Source organism: Mustelus asterias, chromosome 5 (assembly GCF_964213995.1).
Source record: "Mustelus asterias chromosome 5, sMusAst1.hap1.1, whole genome shotgun sequence".
In the NCBI taxonomy this organism is placed as follows: domain Eukaryota; kingdom Metazoa; phylum Chordata; class Chondrichthyes; order Carcharhiniformes; family Triakidae; genus Mustelus; species Mustelus asterias.
In genome coordinates, this window is record NC_135805.1 from 90,039,274 (window position 1) to 90,063,329 (window position 24,056).

The following is a 24,056-nucleotide window of genomic DNA, read 5'->3' on the forward strand; positions in this document are numbered from 1 at the left end:
ACATAAGTTTAATGTAAGCTAATTATTGTACTCTTCACTGTTTGCAGATATCTGCCTTGCCTGTGGAAGTCAAAATATTACTCTTGAGCACCCCCTCTTCATTGGAGGCATGTGCCAAAGTTGTAAGGTGAGCAAATATCTGTCTCAAGGTTTACAGCATTGATGGTGACGATTTTGAGCTCCAGTACTGTCAACAGTTTTTTGTCAACCTGATGATCGCATGAAACAGGGCTACCATCACGTTAGTGATTCAACCCCATTTTACCAGGGGTTTGCTTAGGGCAGGGGGCTCGCCGGTCTAAAAGGCGATGGGTCAGTGAAGCTACTGGCGCACCACCTGATTTTCCCTTTTTTGTAATAGAGTTACCGGAGGCAGTGATAAGATTGTTAGGAATCTCATCTTACCTCTGCCCAGGTACATCGTGCATGTTTGCTGGGTGTCTCTTGTGATAGATATGGCAGCACTCCTGTTGCTAGCAGAACGGGACTTCAGCAAAATGTTGCAAAACAAAGTGAGTAAATTAAATTACTCCAGATATTTGTTACACCCTTTGGCTGCTATTTAGTTTTCACTACTCAACTGAACATGTACCACAGGGAATAATGTTTATAGCAAGGGCTTTAAAGTAATTCAAAAAGTTTGAAAAACATGGTGGGGCGATTCTTTGACCTCACTGCGCTTGGTGCAGCAGATCACACCAATCCCAGAGGATAGCGTGCGGCATAAAAATCAGTTTTGCACCCAGCGCTAAACAGTTTGCAATCATCTCGGCCCAAACTGGATGGGTGCAAGGCCGATTTTGCATGAGATTGACTGGATCTCAATCTCATTAGCGAGTTCAGCACACGATCGTCTCCCCTTCTGGAATGCACCCATCTCTCCAGTGGGAGGTCACACCGGTGCAAATAGCTACTGGTCTCCATTAGCGAATACTTGGTGCAATGGCTATGCCGGGGAGCTTGGAAGCCATGGAAGCCCTGGGTGGTTGGAGTGCCCACCCAGAGCTTCCATGGCTGGGGTGTCCAACTGGCAGTGCCAGTTGGGCACCCCAGCAGTGTCAGCTTGGCATCCTGGCAGTGCCAGTTGGGCACTGCATGTGTGTCAGGGCCAGCAACAATGGGGTGGGACCTGGCTGAGGGCTATGATGGCGGGGCCATACAAAGTGGTGGGGTGCAATGCAGGGGTGGATCATGTCAGGAGTCATGATAGGGGGCATGTTGGTGGTCATCACGAGGGCTCCGATGCCAGCAACCCATGATAGGGACAGGTTGTGGAAATTTCCACCGTTGAGGGTGCTGGGATCCCAACGACTGTAAGTGGAGTGCCCTTGTGAAATGGTGCCTGAGTGCTCTGAAGCCAAGCTCACTGGTGTTGTAGGCCCTACACCAGCCCCAGCATTAGTGTGCAATTCACCACTCTCCAAAAAGCGACTGAGTGTGGAATGATTGCAGCGTGGCTTGCGCCTGAGAGACCGCCCAGATCGCTCCTGCTTTCTCGCCATTAGGACATTTTGTTGTTTTTTGGGACAATTCCGCCCATGGGCTCAGAAAGTTGGAGATTGCTCCAACTCCACCCACTGGAACTGTGGCGGAAACCCTGTCTACACTATTAGATCAGACCTTTGACCTAGTGCAGTGAACAAAATTGAAGCAACTCTAATCATTTTAAAAATCACCTACATGATATTTCCTTCTGTGCTGCCTTTGAGTATTTGTGTGAGATATCTGAGTCTTGCGAGTTGTCAGACCTATCAATGTTAGCTCAAGAAAATCAAGCTAACAGATTCCAGCATTCAGCAATACATACAAATGCTGGAAATTTTTATGATTGACAAGACTGATCATTCCGTTTTGTGAGACTTGAGCCTTCCAATGCAATTCAATTGTTCCTTCCAGGGAACAATTTGTTGCACAGTGAAAGTAATCAGAATTTGAGTTTTGCATAAAATATCTAAGAAAAGACAAGGCAAAACTTCTTCAATTTTATCTGAGATAATTTAGGTTACGATATACTCTTGTGCACACACTACTTTTATTAGACCTGTTTAAAGTATATTACATGTACAGCAAGTCAAACTGTAAACTATACCACATTATAAAGAAGTTATTTTTAAATTTTGCAATGTATTGTCAGTGGTAACAGCAGCAGTCTTTTCTTTGTTTTTACCAAGAACTGAAAATTATTGTTCACATAAACAGATACCTTTTGTAAGGACCTTAACATTATTCAAGTCTGTAGGAATGTGCTAAATAAAAGCCCTAAAGTTTACATGTTTTACCAAAAGGATTGCTTAAATGTACTAAATACTGTGACCTCGGTTCAAATCCCGCCACAGCAGCTGGTGGAATTTGAATTCAATAAAACGTATCTGGAATTAAGAATCTACTGATAACTATGAAACCATTGTCGATTGTCAGAAAAACCCATCTGGTTCACTAATGTCCTTTAGGGAAGGAAATCTGCTGTCCTTGCCTGGTCGAGCCTGCATGTGATTCCCAATCCACAGCAATGTGGTTAACTCTCAACTGCCCTCGGGCAACTAGGGATGAGAATAAATGCTGGCCAGCCAGCGACACCCATATCCCATGAATGAATAAAAAATATATATATTTAATAAAGCCCTAAACTCAACTCCAGTTTTATGTTTCTTGGCCTTCACTCAATCTTCTAAAAGACACACCTAAACAATGATTAAGAATAAAGAGTTGTATCCCCTGTGTTACATGCAGAAATTTATTGATGTAACTGTGATATCTATTTATATATCTGAATGAGTAAAAACAATACTACTTATTTTCCTCCTCCTACCAAAAAAGCAGAATCTCTTTATCTTCCCCCAAATTCTTCACCTGAGATGTGTGACCCTGTGCAACAATATATTCCTTGAATCTTTGTGAGAAAAATAATGAATGTATGCACAAAATGTCACATTCAGCTCATATTTGAGTGCGATAACTGTTAGACATTTATCCGCATGTTCCACTAACCTCCATTGGAAAATTCCTGAAGAAATTCCAGGTGAAGATTATTAATAAGATAGACAGGCAAAGAAGTCTTGCGTTCAGCGGACTTCACTCACACTCTTGATATAAAACTAAAGAGCCAGTGACTTAAGGCCAAGTTGACTTGTAATAGAAATTTAAAACATATTCTGATCTTTTCCGAACAATTAAACTCTGACTTCAGACCACACTTACTTAAGAATAATTAGACTGTATAACCAGAGTTTCTGCTTCTGTTGTAATTGATGATCTAGAAGCAATTAAGTTAAGTCAAAAATACAAAAGCTCTGAAGAGTCATATGGATAAAAACGTTAACTCTCTTTCTCTCTCCACAGATGCTGCCAGACCTGCTGAGTCTTTACAGCATTTTCTGTTTTTGATTTTAAATTAACTCAATATTGGCCTAATTTCTTTCCTCAGGTTTCCACCCAACACATTTAACTATCGCCAAATATAAAATTCTGCTATGGACCAGCACAATCTGACAGCATTTCAGTAATTATATATATTTTAATTTGCTTTAACAATATTCTTCGGTACATTGAAGAGTGGTCATTTAGTGCAATTTGATTAAAACAGTAGGAAAAAAAAGCATTAAAAAAAGCATTTTAGTAAGTGGTAAGATTCATCATTCTGTGAGTAACCGGATTTTAAATAACTGGAAATCACTTTACCAAAGCTGTACGGAACCATTTGCTAGTTACATTTGTGTCATTTTCTATGTAAATTTAAGAAAAAAAAATTCAAAAACTTTTAAAATGTGCCTATTTGTGTCCATACATCTAATAAAGTTAGCTTATTTTTAGCAGCTTCTGTCCTAAGCATACACACTATTCCCTTCTGCTTGCAATGCAACATAAACTATGCTCATATACAGAACAGGTATTGAAACAGCATCATGGCTCATGTGTCAACATACTTGTATACATATTTCTATCATTTCCATCATGATAGAAGCGTGGATTGTGTGTTAAATTTGGCTCAGCAGATATGGAAAGCAATCGGGGAATGGAAAAAGATATAATTGCATCAGGGGCAGTTCAATGCCCCCATGTAAGGATGAAATCCCACCTCCGAGAGCTGTCTGCCAATCTAATTGGCCGGAAGCCTCTCTGGAGTCAGCAGTGCCACTGGGAATGGTGACCACTCCTGGGACTGCTTCCAGGCCAACAAAAAAACCAGATGACCAGAAAGTTAGGGAATGTTCTCAACAAGGCAGAAGAGGAGTCCTGGAAGAAGAAGGGGTGGAGACCAGGGTGCACAGACCAGGGTAAAGTGGAAATGGGGGCGATCGAGGTGATTGATGGGCAGCGTATGGGCGGGGTTACTCCAATTGGAAAAGGCAGCCCATGAATTAGGCATCCCCCCTCCTCTTCCACAAGCCGGGGGGAAAGTGGAAACTGGGCCAGGGAGATTGGTAGGCAGAGCATGGGTAGGTAGGGGCAGGGATACTCCAATTGGAAAAAGCAGCTCATGAATTAGGCATCCCCCCTCCCCTTCCATGCCAAGGCTTCCCCTTGTCACCATCCACTTTCTTCAGCCAAAAATTGTGGCCAAGTGGGAAGTTACTCTTTAAGTGACCATTAGTTGTGCCCAGATCATGGACGGAAGGTCGGCAATGGGAAAGAACCCACTGCAGTGGATGTTACTGGGTGAACAGCCCTCAAAAGAGGGGGTCTGCATTGTCATTGGATATTCAGAGGATGTTTAAGGTTCCACTTGCCAGATTGATTGCTTTTGCAATATTTCTGTGTCAGAAATGGAGAAAGATAAGCCAAGGGATTCCCTACTGATAAAGTCTTCGAAATGAATGAATGCAGTTAATGTAAAGAAATTCAGCTTCCAGGACGTATTTGTCCTTTGAGTCCATGTTGCCTCTGGGAAGCCTTGTCTTCCAGAAATGCATGTTGGAAATTTAGTCAAATGCCATTTACAATTGTCTGATTGCAATATTCAGAAAATCACTAGTGCCATGGGTCTGAATTTCCTGTATGAATACAGCTGCATGTAGGGTAGACATGCAAGATTGGCCTATAATCTGGGTGCAGTTATCTCTATCTTCATGTAGAATTAAGACTCTGCTGTTTATAAGTCGGGGTCAAAAGGTTGGCCTGATGGCTAGAGTGTGGTACAAAATGACACTAACACAAGTTGAATCCCTGTATCGGCTGTCGGAGTCCTGCCTCTTTGGCTTTCCCCAAACTTGATGGACAGTTGTACCCCTTAAGCTATATAACCACTTGTCTGTCTCTATCTCTCTAACAGAGAGAGATGTCTATTGTACCTCGTGGACTGTGGATGCTTATAAAGGCTTCCACCCAGCTCGCAGATAAATAGTTGGTGAAACTTTTTCTATGAGTTTGTGAGGTTAAATGTCCATTAAGATTAGGATTTAAATTTCCCACTTGGTGTGAATCTTTGAATCATCAGATTGCCATAGTATTAAAGGAGGCTATTTGGCTTGGCATGTCCATGCCTGCTCTCTGTAAGAGAAATTCAGCTAGTCCCACTCTCCTGCCTCTCCCCACAGCCCTGCACTTTTTTTCCAAATAAATTATTCAATTCCCTTTTGAAGCCACAGGTGAATCTGCTTCCATTACACTCACAGGCAGTGCATTCCACCTCTTCACCATTCCCTGTCTACAAAGGATATTTATCATGTCGCCCCTGGTACTTTTTGTCAATCACTTTAAGTCTGTGTCCTCGGATTCTCGACCCTTCTGCCAATGGGAACAGATTTTTCTTAATTACTCTGTCAAACCTCCTAATGATTTTGAATACCTCTATCATATATCCTCTCAATCTTCCGTTCTCTGAGAAGGACAGCCCAACTTGGCAAATCTATCCATGTAACTGAAGTCTCTCATCCCTAGAACCATTCTTGTCTGCAACCTCTCCAGTTTCTCCACATCCTTTTCAAAACATGGTGCCCTGAATTTTTTTAGAAGTTCACCATAATTTCCAAACTTTTATTTATGTTTTATGGCCCGGATTTTGTGTGGGCTTGGGAAAAACTAACTTGTGCACTTTTGTGCCTTCCAAAATGTACAGCCAATCCGTGTGTGATGGAATTATCATCTTATCACACACGATTTGGGTAGACCGTGTACACTGCAAGCCACAATGGAGTGCAAGAGGAGTGTGGAGGCAAGTTTATCAGATGGACTGCCTCAGTTCTCTGACAGCAACCTAGTTCTCAGTATTGCTCAAACTCCTCCAAATCTCACCCCTCACCCTCTCACTCCATACCACCCCATGGACTATGAGGTTCCCCATGTTCCCTTCGACTGCAGTGCCACTTGTGTATCTTCTACTTGTCTCCTCAATTCCCCATACCACCCTATGACGCTTCAGATCCCCCATGCCACCACCCCATGTATCATCCATAGCCATTCATCCAGAATTCTTTATGTCACCCGGTCCTCAGGAGCTGTGCAATAGAAATGGAAATTAATTTAAAATCATTGGAAAAAAGTTAAACCTCTAACAATCTAATAAAACCCTGAATTGAAAAGCATTATCCTTGATCTAGGGAATGAAACGTGCTCTGATGTAAATAAATTGGATTACTTTAACTGCATTCATGAACATAGAAACAGACAAATCGTGAGCAGGAGTAGGCCATTCGGCCCCTTTGAACTTGTTCCACCATTCAGTAAGATCATGGCTGATCTAATCGTGACCTCAATTCTACATTCCACCTACTTCAGCAACCTTTGACTTCCTTGTTAGTCAAGAGTTTATCTAGCTTTACCTTAAAAATATTCAATGACCCTGCCTCTACCACTGTCTGGAGTGGAAAGTTCCAAAGACTCTCAACTGACAGAGGAAAAATATTCTCCTAATCTCTGTCTTAAATGGTCATCCCCCTTTTTTTAAAACTGTCAGCTTGTTTTAGTCTCTCCCACAAAGGGAAACATCCTTTCAGCATCCATCCTGTCAAGTCTCCTCAGGATATTCTATGATTCAATGAGATCACCTCTCACTTTTCTAAACACCATAAGACCATAAGACCATAAGACATAGGAGCGGAAGTAAGGCCATTCGGCCCATCGAGTCCACTCCACCATTCAATCATGGTTGATTTCAACTCCATTTACCCGCTCTCTCCCCATAGCCCTTAATTCCTCGAGAAATCAAGAATTTATCAATTTCTGTCTTGAAGACGCTCAACGTCTCGGCCTCCACAGCCCTCTGTGGCAATGAATTCCACAGACCCACCACTCTCTGGCTGAAGAAATTTCTCCTCATCTCTGTTCTAAAGTGACTCCCTTTTATTCTAAGGCTGTGCCCCCGCGTCCTAGTCTCCCCTGTTAATGGAAACAACTTCCCTACGTCCATCCTATCTAAGCCGTTCATTATCTTGTAAGTTTCTATCAGATCTCCCCTCAACCTCCTAAACTCCAATGAATATAATCCCACGATCCTCAGACGTTCATCGTATGTCAGGCCTACCATTCCTGGGATCATCCGTGTGAATCTCCGCTGGACCCGCTCCAGTGCCAGTATGTCCTTCCTGAGGTGTGGGGCCCAAAATTGCTCACAGTACTCCAAATGGGGCCTAACCAGTGCTTTATAAAGCCTCAGAAGTACATCCCTGCTTTTGTATTCCAAGCCTCTTGAGATAAATGACAACATTACATTTGCTTTCTTAATTACGGACTCAACCTGCAAGTTTACCTTTAGAGAATCCTGGACTAGGACTCCCAAGTCCCTTTGCACTTTAGCATTATGAATTTTGTCACCGTTTAGAAAATAGTCCATGCCTCTGGATATAGGCCCAGCCTTTCCAACCTTTCCCCATAAGATCATCCCAGGTATCAGTTGAGTGAACCTTTTCTGAGCTGCCGTTATTGCATCTATCTCCTTTCTAAAAGGTGATTAAAGGTGTACACAGTGTTCTAAATGTGGCCTCACCAATACCCTATACAACTGTAGCGAAAGATCCCTACCTTTATATTCTATTTCCCCTTGCAATAAATGGCAACATTCCACTTGTATTTCTAATCACTTGCTGTATGTGCATAGCAACCTTTTGTGATTCGTGTACCAGGACACCCAGATCTCCTTGTACCTCAGAGTACCTTAGAGTTCTGCAATCTCTCTCCATTTAAATGAAATACTACTTTTCTAGTCTTCCTGCCAAAGTGGATAAGTTCACATTTTCCCACGTTATTCTCCATTTGCCAAATTTTTGCCCACTCACTCAACCTATCTATATCCCCTTTCAGACTCCTTGGGTGAGATTTTCTGACTGTGCTTGCCCCAAAACTGGAAAATCTTGCCCGAAGTCAATGGACTTTTGCGTGCCCTGCCCCCCCTCCCTACTACGAATCCCGTGGCAGGCGGGACATGAATATTCCGGTGCTTATGTTCACTTTACAACTGAGTTTCCTATCTATTGTTGTGTCGTCAGCAAATTTAGCACCCATACATTCAGTCCTTCATTAAAGTCATTGATATACATTGTAAATAGTTGAAGTCCCAGCACTGACCCCTGTGGCACTCCATGCATCACGTCTTGCCAATAAGAAAATGACCCATTTATGCCTACTCTCTGTTTCCCGTTTCTCTTTTTTTCCTCTATTTCCTGTTAGCTAATCAATTATCTATCTATATTAATATGTTACCCCCGATGCAATGAGCTCTTATTTTCTGTAGTAACCTTTGATCTGGCATCATGTTAATTGCCTTCTGGAAATCTAAGGACAGCACATCCACAGGTTCCCCTTTATCAACATTGTTTAGTACTTCCTCAAAGGGCTCTAATAAATTAGTCAAAAATGATTTCCCTTTCATAAAGCCATGTTGACTCTGCCTGATTGCATTGAGATTTTATAAGTGTCCCACTATACCTCCTTAATAATAGATTGCAGTATTTTCCCTATGACAGATGTTAAGCTAATAGGCTTGTAGTTTCCTGCTTTCTCTCTATCTCTCTTCTTGAAAAGAGGAGTCATATTCTCTATTTTCCAATCTGATGGGTCCTTTCCAGACACTAGGGAATTTTGGAAAATTAAAACCAATGCAATCAATTTCAGCAGCCACTTCTTATAAGACCCTAGGATCAAGTCCATCAGGACTTGGGACTTGTTAGCTTTTAGTTCTAATATTTTTTCAGTACCCTTTCCCTGGTGATCATAATTGTTTTGAGTTCCTTTCCCTGGTGATCATAATTGTTTTGAGTTCCTTTCTCCCTTTCACCTCCTGATTCAAAATTATTTCTGGTATTATTTAGGTTTGTAAACATACAAGAAATCACATCAAATGAATATTCAGTTACTACAGCCTCTTAAAACTGTCAGCCATTCTTGGATCAATGGACAATTGCTGAGCTGAAGCCGTTAATAGGTTTTGAAACCTAGCCAAGCATTCATAATGGCCATAGCTGTCATAACGAAGTTTTGGGGTGTTTTGTTGCAATTGTATAGGGTGTTGGTGGGGCCACATCTGGAGTATTATGTGCAGTTTTAGTGTCCTTATCTGAGGAAGGATGTCCTTGCTATAGAGGGAGTACAGCGAAGGTTTACCAGGCTGATTCCTGGGATGGCAAGTCTGTCATATGAGGAGAGATTAAGTCGGTTAGGATTACATTCATTGGAGTTTAGAAAAGTGAGAGGGGATCTCATAGAAACTTATAAAATTCTAACAGGGTTCTTCAGGGTAGATTCAGAAAGAATGTTCCCAATGGTGGGGGAGTCCAGAACTAGGGATCATAGTTTGAGGATAAGGAGGAAACCTTTTAGAACTGAGGTAAGGAGAAATTTCTTCACCCTGATGGTGGTGAATGTGTGGAATTCACTACCACAGAATGTAGTTGAGGCCAAATGGTTGTCTGATTTCTAGAAGAAATTAGATATTGCTCTTGGGGCTAAAGGGATCAAGGGATATGGGGGGAAGGGGGATCAGGGTATTGAATTTGATGATCAGCCATGATCAAAATGAATGGCAGAGCAGGCTCGAGAGGCCGAATGGCCTACTCCTGCTTCTAGTTTCTATGTTTCCAGCTACATTGCTTGAAGGTGACAGAACAAATGGTCTCTCATTTCTATTTCAGAACATGGTGCATGTCTATCAACAAAAGGGAGCAAATGCTGAGTTTTGTTTTTGAATTTCAAAAGCAGGGGGCAGGATTATTCCAGTCGCTACCCACCACAGGACCAGAAATTCTCACTCGAAGTCAATAGACCTTTTGCTGATCCAGCAAATATTCTGTCCTGCCTGCATCATTCCCAAGGCAGGTGGGACCAGAAGATCCTGCCCAGAGTTTTTTTTAAACTGTCAAAGCCAACAATTGATTTGAATCACAGTACAAAATATGACAGCAAAGTCTTACAGGATTTCTTTAATGTATTATGGCACTTTTGGGAATTGGAAAAGCACAATAATACATGATAACAATTAGACAATACTGATCAATGTAAGGGTCAACTTACTCTTGCAAGACAGATCCCTGTTATGAAACATTACATTAAAAACACATCCACATTACAATACAAAATCTAATATGGGCACCTGAAGATATTAAAACAATTTTCACTTATCTGTCAGAGTGTACTCAGCTCTTCAGCAGATTTCCTTTAGTGGTCACAATCTCTCCAAGTGGACTTTTATTTTAGTGCTTCCAAAACCCTGCACCACTACATGAAAATGACATGAGGGAGGAAATAAAATTTTCTGTTTGTCCAGAAAATGGAGACATTGACTTATGAAAATGTGGGTGTGCATTTTGCTGAACCGCAAAAAGGCCACGCAGAAATTGTTGGAAGATTCCCCTGAAGTGCAGTGTTTTGTGATTATCGCCTCCAATTGGAGGAGGAAATCTGGCCCTGTGCCTCTAGTTATAAAGCCCAAGATCCTCTATGCCTCATTATCTGCTTTCTCCACCTACTCTGCATCTTCAACGGTTTATGCAGAAACACCGAGGCTGCCTCTGTTGCTGCACCCCCTTTAGAATTATATATTTCGTTTTATTATACCTTCCCTGGTTCTTCCTATCAAAATATATCACTTGACAATTCTCCAGTGTAAATTACATCTGTCACGTGTAAGGCCATTCCAAAAGCTCATCTATGTCCTCTTGAAGTCTATCACTATTCTGCACACAGTTTACAATATTTCCAAGTTTTGTATCATCAACAAATTTTAAAAATGTGTCCTACATACCCAAGTCAATGTCATTAATAAAGATCAGCAAAAGCAGTGGTGCCATTACCACCGTCTAGGGAACGTCACTAAATACCTTCCTCCAATCTAAAAAAGACAAAGATTCACCACCCTTCACTCAGTCAACTTCATATCCATGCTGTCACTGGCTCTTTTATTCAATGGGCTTCAACTTTGCTGACAAACCTATCATGTGACAGACCCATATGACATGCTGACTAAAATTAGGCACTGTGCAACAAATGCTTCTTCCATACATGTAAAGATGGAGATCATAGCAAATTTTGTAACTTTAATCAAGCTGACCTCCAACTCAGGAGCATAAGGATACAAGTGGGAAGAAAATCATGTCGACACAGATAAAGAAAACCACATTTTATTTGAGACGGTGAAGGATAGGAAACCTATTGAAGATGGATACATTCAAGAATATGGAAAAATAAGTCAATGTGAAATATCTACAATATCTTAAAAGTCTTACATATCATTTACATTTCCTGTAACACTTCTTCATAATGTTTTCCCTGTCATACTTTGTTGATAACATTCTTATTGCAGAGGTATCCTTTGACTTTTACATGATTAATGTCACACATAATTTGCTGGTTGGGTATAACATACAGAATAATTCACTGGAGACAGACACATACTGACATATACACACACGTTTGATGCACATTTGATACATGGAGATTTGCTAAGCTCTAATGCCTTCTATTTTGATGGAGGCATTAACTCAATTAAAATGCACCTCATTGTGGACCCTCAAAGGCAGACATTATCCGGTATCAACACCACTATGGATGTATGGATCTATCACAATATCTGTAAAGCCCAGGAAACAGTTATTTGAATGAAGTAGATGCAATATGTTGAACAGTGATAACATGTGGGATTCTCCCAACTCTCTTAATTGCGCATGGCTAACTCATTCTGCTTCGCTTAAATATTAGACAATAGATTCAGTTTGTCAGGGTGCAAATCTGCTTTAAAGTCTTGTTGTGCAAGCATATATAAGATAGAGTTCACCTAAAATTTGGATTATGGTGGCTTCCACTAATATACAGTTAAGGAACTTCCACAGATTATAGCATCTTCTGGATGGAGAACATGTGGAGGAAAAGCTGTTATGAAGAGAAACAAACCCTTTGAGAACTGTTGAACATATTAGATTTAGGTAAATTAAAAATGACAAATTATTGAAGTTTTGGTTTATTTGGACCAAGAATATGACCAAAGACCTGATGCGTGCTTTTACACAGCTCCCTTAATAACCTTATACTACTCAACAATTCGTTATGACGTTGTGTGAAATGTGATGGGCCCTATTTTCAATAGTTTGCATTTTTGTTTGCGCAATAGCTGCTTAGTTTGCAGAGATGCACTGCAGAACATTTGTGAAATTTTATTTTTGAAGATCTTTGGGATGTTTTCAAAATTACACACTGCTGCACCTTGATAAATCAAGTTTTAGCTCAGTGTCACATTTTGCGCGATCATGTTTCAATTATGTTATTGGAAAGAAAAATCAAAAATGGCACTTTTTAATCTTGGTGAACCAGGAAAACCTTACGGGAAAATAAAATGAAACCGAAGACAATGGCAGCCCCTGCAAAGATCACTAACATTTGGGAAGATGACCCTGCAGAGTGGGAAGTTATTTCTTGTGCGTTGTTCTGTTTCCCAAGCCTTGTCATTTGTAAAACAAATTCGCGTTTTTTTTATTTTAATGTATGTTTCTTGTTTCTGCAGGGCTTACGGCAAGTTAAAACTGGGGTAAGTCATTTTCACGCAAACCTGACAATTTGCGGCAGTTTATGAGATTCGAATATCGCATCCTCAGTGCGATAATCCTACGGGAATTGCCTCCAAAAACTGCAGAAAACCTTTGCAGAAGTTTTTTTGTGCAACTTCAATGCGCTCTGCCCCAGACAAAGGGGCAGAAAATAAAAACCTTTGCAAGCGCAACTTGCCCAAAACAAACACTCTGCCAATAACATTTCAAAGCAGCAAAAGGTTTGAAAATAGGGCCCGAGGTACATATTATGAAAGCTGCAAGACACAGCCAGTACTCAAAGGGTTAACGGGGACTACGTTGGGTGGCGGGGGGAGAGAGGAAGTACTTTAAATGCAAAGTATCTTCCACTTTCCCACCAGTGTGTGCCACACAGTATTGGGTTTAAAACAAGATTAATTAAAAACTAATAACTGGTTGTAAGCATCTTCCTTAGATCTAGAAGACAGTTACTTGCTTGAAATAGATGTGAAATGTAAGGTGAAAGGGTAAAGGTGTTCATTTTGTGTAAGATTCTTCCCTTCTTCATGTCTATGTTGCATCTGCTTGTGTCAAATCACTGCCTCTGAGATAAACTGAGTAACTTTTCTCCTTATTTTTGATGATCTTTTTGCAGTGGTTTCAAACCTGTCTCTGTGGGACACATACATGTAAAATGCATTCCCTCTACTTTCCACCACCACCATTGCCATATCCCTTTAAGAGAATTGTTGTCTACTCTCAGTCCTCTTTTTCTCCTTTCTCTAGGTCATCGCCCAACATTTTCTGACTGAGAGGACGGGTCGGTAACCTGTTTCAGGCCTCTGCCAAAGTCACTCTTTGAGCTGGCTTCTAGGAAGTGCTTGAGAGCAACACAGATTTACTTAACCACTGATTCTCCCTGCCTGCTGGGAAGTACCTTGTCTCTACTTAACATCTCAGCTAACCCAGCAGGTTAGCAGGCCTGATCCCATATTCTAGCACTGCAATGTGGCACATTGGTACCTCTGCGCCACCAGGCCAACCCAACAGAATGCAATTATTTGGTCAGGTATTTAAAAAAAACTTGCAAATATGGTGTTAAAACTTGATGTGGTGGAAGAAATTGTAAATACGTGAGTCAAGTCGTGAAGGTATGCTCCAAGCACTGAATGGCACAGAGAATCCTAGAGCGAGCACCATTGCACAAGCTCACGTTGAATTTGAGGTGCAGCAGAAGGCTAAAAAAGTATCATTTGGTTCTGAAATTCCAAATCATGTTGTGGTTGTTTGCAGAATTGCTTCTTGGAGTGTGCATACCAATACGACGATGACGGTTACCAGTCCTACTGTACCATCTGCTGTGGGGGCAGGGAAGTACTCATGTGCGGAAACAATAATTGTTGCAGGTACGATCAATTTTGATTTTACAAATGGGCAAAGGACAAGAAGAAATGCAAAATCAACTTCCTGGATACTTGTTGTGACACAGTTTGACTTTACGTGGCACCTGTTAGACGCTCTCCTATGTGTTGTATACAATTTTTGTTCACAAGGCATAGGAAGATTAAGACTGCAATTAAGAAGATCTAGCATTGGTGCACTTTTCAAAGGTTATAACAAACTTCTTGAGAGCAAGTTATATGTCTCATGATCCAGGAGTATATAGTCCACGATTAACAAGTATCCTATTTTGCAGTAAAATTCCACATTGAATTTAGCATCTTTGTTCGTTTTGCATGTGGAAATGTCACTTAAACGCCACATTATTTTTTACATGTAAATCATATGTACAGATGATTAGGCAATAATGAGACACAAAGCAAATTTTGTATATACAATATCAACTTAGAAAAGTCCTCTTAAAAAACTTCCACACTGGAAAAAATGTGCAAAATAATCTCGCAAATAACACAGTAACCTAAACAAAATACTGTGGATGCTGGAATCTGAAAGAAACAGAGAATGCTGGAAAAACTAAGCAGGTCTGGATGCTGGTTTTCCAGCATTCTGGTTCTTTCATGTTCCAGTAATGTCATGAGTATACTTACAACAGGTTTTGTAGTGGAGGTTTCATTATGACATACTCAGATCATGCAGTTACAGCAAAAGCACAGGCACAATCCTACTTTTAGGGATTTTTCATTTTGAAACTAAGGTTGTCAATAATAAATTGATTGTCCAAAGATGTGCGGGTTAGGTTGATTGGCCAGGTTAAAAATTGCCTCTTAGAGTCCTGAGATGCGTAGGTTAGAGGGATTAGCGGGTAAATATGTGGGGGTAGGGCCTGGGTGGGATTGTGGTCGGTGCAGACTCGATGGGCCGAATGGCCTCCTTCTGCACTGTAGGGTTTCTATGATTTCATATTTCTATGATCAAAGTATCGGCACTATTTTTAATGTACAGTAAAGCTATCAATTCTCAGAATTAAAATATAATACTCCAGGGACAAGTTGTTCTGAGATCAAGGTGGCAGTGCCTGGGGCCTGGGATCATGTGGGAGGGGATCTGGGAGAATGGAAAAGAGAACAATCCGGGAACATTAGCAATGGACTCAGAAGAGGGCAAAGTCCAGAAGAATTGGGCATTTTGCAGTCGATAGCAAGAAATACCTATATTTATGTTGTGCCCTTAACATGATGAAACATACCAAAGTGCTTCACAGATGCACTATAAAACAACATGTGACACTGAGCCACATAAGGAGATTTTTGGTTAGATGACCAATAGCTTGGCTAAAGATGTAGGTTTTACAGAGTGTCTTAAAGGAGGAAAGTGAGGTGGAGAGGTGGAGTGATGTAGGAAGGGAATTCCAGAGCTGGGTGCCAAGGTAACTGAAGGAACAGCCAATAATAGTGGAGCAATTATAATTGGGAAGGCACAAGAGGCCTGATTAGGGGAGTGCTGGGGGATTGGAGGACATTGCAGAGATATGTAGGGGCAAGGCCATGGAGGAATGATACTAAAGGAAGTAGCAGGGTAGGGTAAAACTATGTGACAAGAGAACACTAAAGAATGGGATCTGATTATTCTTGGTCTCTTTCAAGCCACCAGACCCCAATTCATGATTGAATCCACAGTCGTGTTTCCATGCACAGGTACACCCTGCCCCTCCATTGATTTGTCCACTTTCAGCTAGTTCCTGCCTTGATGTTACTGCTTTATTGCATTTTAGTGTATATTTTCTTCTTCTTTAGGTTAATGCATGGGTGTAAATAGCCAGATATGAATTTCCAGAATATATTAGGTTGGAATGCAGTATGGCAAGCAACCTCGATATTACTATGAATTTTCCCTTGCTTGGTTTCTCTCATATCTTTCCAATCATAGTCTGAGCATCTCTATCAGTGCCTTCCCTTCCAAAACACGTGCTGACGTCTTTGGAGTCCCAAGGATCCCGCCGTGCCCCCTTACTCTTCTTCATCTGTTGGTGATATCATCTGTAAGCTTTTGGTCTTCAAGATACAATTCACCCCACAGAAGTGTCAGGCAATAGCCATCTCCAAAAAAGAGAGAATCTAACCATTTCCCCATGATATTCAATGGCATTACCATTGCTGAATCCCCCACTATCAACATCCTGGGGAGTTACCATTCACCAGAAACTAAATTGGGCCAGCCATATAAATACTGGGAATCCTGAAAGAGTAACTCGCCCCCTGAGTCCCAAAGCCTGTCTACAGGCACAAGTCAGGAGTGTGATAGAACACTTTCCACTTGTCTGGATGAGTGCGGCTCCAACAACACTAAAGAAGCTTGACACCATCCAGGACAAAGCAGCCTGCTTTACTGGCACCCCATCCACCAATCTAAACATTTCCTTGTTCCGCCACTGAAACACAGTGACAACAGTGTGTACCATCTAGAAGATGCACTGCAGCAACTCACTATGATCTCTATGACCTAGAAGGACAAGAACAACAAAAGCATGGGAACAGCATCACCTGCAAATTCCCTGGAGTTTAGAAAAATGAGAGGAGATCTAATTGAGGTGTACAAGATAATAAGGGGGATTCACAAAGTAGATGTTGTGAGGATGTTTCCTCTTGTAGGGCAAACTAGAACAAGAGGTCATAGTTTTTGGATAAGGGGTGGCAGATTTGAAATAGAAATGAGAAATTACTTCACTCAAAGGGGATTGAGTTTGTGGAATTCACTACCTCAGAGTGTGGTGGATGCCTTGAGTTTATGCATTGAGTATATTTAAGGAAGAGGCGGACAGATTTTTAATTAGTAAGGGTTTGAAGGGCTGTGCTGAATGGGCAGGAAAGTGGAATTGAGGCTGAGATGAGATCCGCCATGATTGTATTAAATGGTGGAACAGGCTCAAAGGGCTAAATTGCCTACTCCTGCTCCTAGTTCTTCCACCATTCTGACTTGGAACAATATCACCATTTCTTCTCTATCGCTGGGTAAAAATCCTGGAAATTCCCTTCCTGACAGCACTATGAAAGTGCCTACACCACATGTACTGCTGCAGTTCAACAAGGTAGCTAACCACCACCTTCTCAAGGGCAATTAGGAATGGGTAACAAATGCTGGCCTTTCTAGTGATGCCCACATTCTGTGAAAGAATATAAAAAATAACAATGCCACCCAGCCAAGCATCTCCATCATTCCTGTTGCCCGGCAATGCCTCAGTGCTGTCAAGCATCTTGTCCAACCTCTAGTCTCGGATAACCTACAACTTTCTCCAACTAATCATTGGGTAAAGCAAAGCCATCTGATTTGTCTCCTACCACAAACTCATTACGCTTGTCACTGACTCTCACCCATTCACTAACTACCAGCCTGGGCTGATCCAATCCATTTGCAATCTCAGTGTCTGTTCAACCCAAGCTGTGTCTCCAACCCCACAGGTTCTCTCTGTCCCACTGCTAACAGCCATACTTTCAGCCACTTATGTCCCACACCCTGGCATTCCTTCCTCCAGCCCCTCCATCTCCTTGTAATGTCATTACCAGGAATATAAAATTTCCGGTCCAGTTGCTTTTTGCTTTCACATCCTTACCAATAAATCCTGACCCATGCTTTTAGAAGTTGCAAGTATTGGTTTTAAAAGTGTCTGCAAATATTAACTGCAGGGCATCTTTGAATTTTCTTCACTTGGTTTCTCGCTTGGCAGCCAGCCTGATTGGTATGATGCCAGCCTGTGGTGGGTAAGCACCTGAAGACCAGCGTGTAGATTGGGAGGGAGAGCGAGAGATCATGGAGAGAGATGCCTTGATTGGGGGTAGAGATTGTGGGGGTGGAGGAGACACTGCAGGGACACATCAAAGTGTGGTGACTGGGAAAGTCAAAGCTTTCTGAGGGGAGTTCAGGCGTTTTTGGAGGTTGGGGATTGGATTTGCTCCTCCAGGCCCACAAGCAGTGCTGTAAATAGATTCAGTTCTTCTCAACTGCAAGTCTTCTAAAGCCCAGGAAAGCCATTAATATGTGTAAAATATACAAAATCTCTTTAAATGCTTTTAGCAACCAACCCACCCCCTTAAAGTCACCTACCACTTGTCCCATATCCGTTGTGCCCCTAGCCAACTTGTTCCAGTACAGCTGCAGCACCAACAATGTGAAGAATTTCTCAGATCTTGTCCACAAAACCCAGGACAAAAGAAAAACAAATTTAATGCGGACAATTACTGTCAATCAATCTACTCTCGATCATCACCACCTTCTCAAGGGCAATTAGGAATGGGTAACAAATGCTGGCCTTTCTAGTGATGCCCACATTCTGTGAAAGCAGGCACGGTAGCACAGTGGTTAGCACTGCTGCTTCACAGCTCCAGGGACCTGGGTTCGATTCCTGGCTTGGGTCACTGTCTGTGTGGAGTTTGCACATTCTCCTCATGTCTGCGTGGGTTTCCTCCGGGTGCTCCGGTTTCTCCCACAGTCCAAAGATGTGCGGGTTAGGTTGATTGGCTATGCTAAAATTGCCCCTTAGTGTCCTGGATGCGTAGATTAGAGGGATTAGTGGGTAAAATATGTAGGGATATGGGGGTAGGGCCTGGGTGGGATTGTGGTCGGTGCAGACTCGATGGGCCGAATGGCCTCTTTCTGTACTGTAGGGTTTCTATGATTTCTTCTATGATCAACAGTGATGAAAGGTGTTGTCGACAGTGCTATCAAACAGTACTTACACAGGAAAAACCTGCTCACTGATAGTCAGTTTGTGTGCCACCAGGGCCACTTAGCTCCTGACCTCATTACAGGCTTGGTCCAAACATGTCCAAAATAACTGCCCTTGACATCAATTCAGCATTTGACTGAGTGCAGTATTAAGAGCCCTAGCAAAATTGAAGTTAATGGGAATCAGGGTGGAAACTCTCCGCTGGCTGGAATCATACCTCGCACAAAGGAAGATGGTTGTGGTAGTTGGAGGTCAGTCGTCTAAGTCCCAGGATATTGCTGCAGGAGTATCCCAGGGTAGTGTTCAAGGCCTAACCGTCTTCAACTGCTTCATAATTGATTGCACAATGTTCAGCATCATTCGCGATGCCTCAGATAGTGAAGTAGTCTGTGTTCATATGCAGTATTACCAGGACAATATCCAGGCTTAGGCTGACAAATGGCAAATAACATTCAATCACATGGCAATGACCATCTCCAACAAAAGAGAATGTAACCATCTCCCCTTGATGGTTTAATGGCATAATCATCTCTGAAACCCCTACCATCAAAATCCAGTGGCTTACAATTAACCAGAAGCTAAATTGGAATATAAATATCGTAGCTACAAGAATAGTTCAGAGGCTGGGGATTCTGCAGCAATTAATTCATCTCCTGACTCCCCAAAGCCTGCCCACAATCTACCAAGCACAAGTCAGGAGTGTGATGGAATACTCTTCACTTGCCTGACTGAGTGCACCTCCAACAACAATCAAGACGCTTGACACCATCCAAGACAAAGCAACCTGCTTAATTGGCATCCCATCCACCACCCTGAACATGCACTCCCTCCACCACTGACACACAGTGGCAATAGTGTGTCCCATCTACAAGATGCAGTGCAGTAACTCACCAAAGCTCCTTCGGCAGCACCTTCCAAACTTTTGACTTCTACCACTTAGAAGGACAAGGGTAGCATGTGAACACCACTATCTGCAAGTTCCCCTACAATCATCGCACCATTCTGACTTGGAGTTAAATCATTGTTCTTTCACTGTCACTGGGTCAAAATCTTGTAAGCTCCTTCCGAACAGTAGTATGTTTATCTATACCACATGGACTGCAGCAGTTCGAGAAGGCAGCTCACTATCATTTTCTCAAGGGCAATTAGGGAACGACAATAAATTCTGGTCTGGCAGCAATGCCCACATCGGATTAACAAATACATTTTTCAAAAAGCAGGTTGAGGTTGAGATTTGAAAGATTTTCAACTTTCGAATTCTCACCTGACTCAAATCCACACCTTCTTCACAGTCGCTGAGTCAAAATCCTATAATTCCCTCCCTAACGGCATTGTGGCTCAACCTACAGCACATGGACTGCAGCAAGTCAAGAAGGCAGCTCACCACCACCTTCTCAAGGGAACTAGGGGTGGGCAATAAATGCTGACCAGCCACAACGCCCATGTCCCAGGAATGAATAAAAAAAAATTATTGGCTTTCAAATTTCCTTCGAAGTACCTCTTGGATGGTCCCAGTTATTCATAGATTCATTGTAGATCCTCTTTCCTGCATGCTACCACTGCAGGCAGTCACTCACTATATCCTGAACTCCCTCTTGAATGACCACATCCTGGAGCATACAATGCTACAACCTCTCATTCTCTCAGTTGCTGCAGTACGTCGCCAATTGCCGCTCAATTAGAGAAATTTTGTACCTTATTTTGGGCAATGAAATCTTTCTTCTGCTTCTTCAATTGCTGCCCAAAGGCATGCCTTACCCAAACCGCCATGACTTCCACATTGGATAGGCCAAGGACGCAATTCCCAAATCCACCCCAGCCAGAACGGCAATTGAAACCTGTGTTAACGGCACCAATCAGAGCCACTGTCCAGTCAGCTGAGACACCAGCACCCCTGACCCCACTTCCATCCCATCATCCGTCCCCATCACCTGACTGACCAGGAATCTCTCCCACTCTCACCAGCTGCCATTGGCATGTGCTTGAAGGGTTTACAAGGTGATACTCAACCTGTTTAGCCACATTATGAATGCACAGTCCTTGTCTATCAAGTCCTGGAATGGGAATTGAACCTGAGTGCTGAGAGACAGGGTCACTTCCCAAAGCATCACAAGACCAGTAAAACCTTTACTGGCTGATTAAGAAATTTTGGAGCTCTGTATCTTGCTTTTGCACTCAGGTATGTTTTCTCTCCCGACCTTGGTTAAATTCCAGATCATTTTCAACTGACCACTTTACAGGTGCTGCAGGCCCAGAGGTAAAATTCCAATAAAAGTCTGGGGGCCCATCCATACCTTGAAAAATCTGATGGGTTCAGAGCAGGTTGACAGCAGCAGATAGAAATGGAGTTGTGACAAACTTGTCAGTCAACCTGTCACAGGAAAACTCCACCCAGTGTCTTCAGAAGGTGGCTTTGTTCCGTTGTTAAAATAGAACACAACAAAAACAACTTAAATTAATATAGTGCCTTTAACATAATAAAACATTTCAAGCAATGTCACAGGGGTGTTATACTTCAAAATTAGACACCAAACAACATAAAGCGACATTCAGGCATGTTGCGAAAAGAAATTTAAGTTTATTTGTTCGTGTCACAAGTAATTTTACATTAATGCTGCAATGAAGTTACTGTGAAAACCCCCTAGTCGCCACACTCTGGTGTCTGTTTGGGTATATTAAGGGTGAATTTAGCATGGCCAATGCACCTAACCAGCAGATCTTTCAGACTGTGGGAGGAAACCGGAGAAAACTCAAAGAGGTCATTTTTAAGCATCTTCTTCAAGGCGGAAAGACAGTGGAGAGGTGAGATGTTAAGGGGGGAATTGGAGAGCTTGGGTCCTTGCCAAGTGAAGGCACAACCGCCAATTGTGGAGTGAATAAAATTGGGGATGCTTCAGGGGCCATAATTAAATGGGTGCAGATATTTTGGCGTGTTGCAGGGATTGATGAGACTGTAAAGGCAGTGAGGGACGAGGCTATGGAGGAATTTGAAAACAAGAATGAGAATTTTAAAATCAAGGCATTGCTTGACCGTGAGCCAGTGTAGCTCAGTGTATTTAGGCGTAATGGATGGGCAGGACTTAGGGGGAGTAAGGACTGAGGCAGTAGAGTTTTGGGTGACTTCAAATTTATGGAGGATGGAATATAGTGAGCCAGTCAAAAGTACCTTGCAGTAACCAAGTCCAAAGGTAAGATGATCACTTCAGCTGCAGATGAGCTGAAGCAGGGGTGAAGTCAGGCAGTGTTACAGAGGTGGAGACATGTGGCCAGAAGCTTATCTCAGGGTCAAATATCACAGCAAAGAGCAAGACAGAGAAATATGCTGCATGCAGCAATATGCCAATAGCACTGAGTAATTTGTTAACTTTGTTTTTGTGCAAAGCATTTGCTAAAAGTACATTATTATTTCTCAGAAATCACTGCTAACATTTGCATCTGCTTATGTACCATTCGTAGAAAACAGAGGTTCTAATTTTTAATGTCTTGTTTCTTTAATGGGAATTACATACTGTTCAATCTCACTGTCAAATATTCAGTTTATTATTTCAGTTATATTGGCCTGTTCTTAAATAACTAAGAATTTTTTTGCGCAAGTATTGGCGCCAAGTTTCTTCACCCACCAGAGCTGGAGGATGCAGCAGTCTTATCACTGAGTCTTGACCTTGCCACTAAATCCAGTGATGATGCTCCATTTTCTGTACATAAAGGTGTTTCTGTGTGGAATGTGTGGACTTACTGGTTGGACCAGGCGCTGCACAGGCAGCTATTAAAGAAGACCCCTGGAACTGTTACATGTGCAATCATAAAGGAATCTTTGGACTGCTAAGGCGGAGAGAGGATTGGCCAGTTCGGCTCCAACAGTTTTTTGCTAATAATCACGACCAGGAATTTGTGAGTATTATTTTCATGTGCTTTTGTTTCAAAGATATGATAAAGTGTAATATGATTGAGACGTTCCCAACTGTGGTGATTTTCCTGAGAATGGGGGAGGAGCATGGAAGGCAGATGAGAAAGTAAAGTCCCTAGTGTTGGTAATTGGACAGCTTGAGATTGTTGGATAAGAACTTGTCTTCTGATCTCCAGAGGTTCTATAAATGGGCAGGAACACAATGTAAATCTGAAATAGTTCCATTTAATGCAAAAAATGTGAAAGTTTGGCCAAAAAAAGTACTAAGCAGTCATAAAATTTATATCAAAGCATATCCCTATGCGCGGCTCGTAGCTCTCCATTTGTCCTGGCCACTTTGAACAAGAAGATCTCTCATTTCTTAAAGAGCATGCACAGATGATAGGCAGCCATTGCTTAGGCCAGAATATGCTTCACTTCCCTGGTACCCCCACCTTCATATCCCCCTTTACTGCCACCACCCTCCCCCCACTCCCAAACCGCAGCCGCGAACTGGGTGGCAGACCCATCTCTCGGGTCATTATGACCCCAATCCCACAAAAATCCCACTTCTTACTCTGGAGATGGGCGTCGATTTGTAACCTGCAGTTGGAGCTGGACCATTCAGGGATGATGGCCGCAATTTTACCGGTTTGCCCCACACATTGATGGTTGGAGCGAGCCCATAAAATGGCGCAAGAGCCAAGAAATCAGGATTGCGCCTGATTTCTCGGCTTTCGTAATCTTACCGGCACCAGATTTTCAGCGCGGTCAGCCGGCGGCACGGTAGCACAGTGGTGAGCACTGCTGCTTCACAGCTCCAGGGTCCCGGGTTCGATTCCCGGCTCGGGTCACTGTCTGTGTGGAGTTTGCACATTCTCCTCGTGTCTGCGTGGGTTTCCTCCGGGTGCTCCGGTTTCTTCCCACAGTCCAAAGATGTGTGGGTTAGGTTGATTGGCCAGGTTAAAAAATTGCCCCTTCGAGTCCTGGGATGTGTAGGTTAGAGGGATTAGCGGGTAAAATATGTGGGGGTAGGGCCTGGGTGGGATTGTGGTCGGTGCAGACTCGATGGGCCGAATGGCCTCCTTCTGCACTGTAGGGTTTCTATGATTTCTATGATTTC

At 42.4% G+C, this 24,056-nt stretch overlaps 1 protein-coding gene across 13 annotated transcripts in view; it reads left to right on the forward strand.

Annotated features, from left to right (window-relative positions):
- dnmt3aa (DNA (cytosine-5-)-methyltransferase 3 alpha a) overlaps positions 1-24,056 on the forward strand; it is a 516,733-nt gene that overhangs the window by 381,947 nt on the left and 110,730 nt on the right. For 9 of the 13 annotated variants that reach the window (XR_013497772.1, XM_078213021.1, XM_078213022.1 and 6 more), the window contains 4 exons: positions 48-127; positions 12,923-12,946; positions 14,220-14,332; positions 22,755-22,938. Coding sequence is in view for 11 of the 13 variants with exons in the window: in XM_078213021.1 (XP_078069147.1) it covers positions 48-127; positions 12,923-12,946; positions 14,220-14,332; positions 22,755-22,938 (401 nt within the window). In the remaining 2 variants the exon portion in view is untranslated. The remainder of the gene's footprint in view (positions 1-47; positions 128-12,922; positions 12,947-14,219; positions 14,333-22,754; positions 22,939-24,056) is intronic. The other 4 variants (XR_013497773.1, XM_078213023.1, XM_078213027.1 and 1 more) reach the window with 1 other exon arrangement.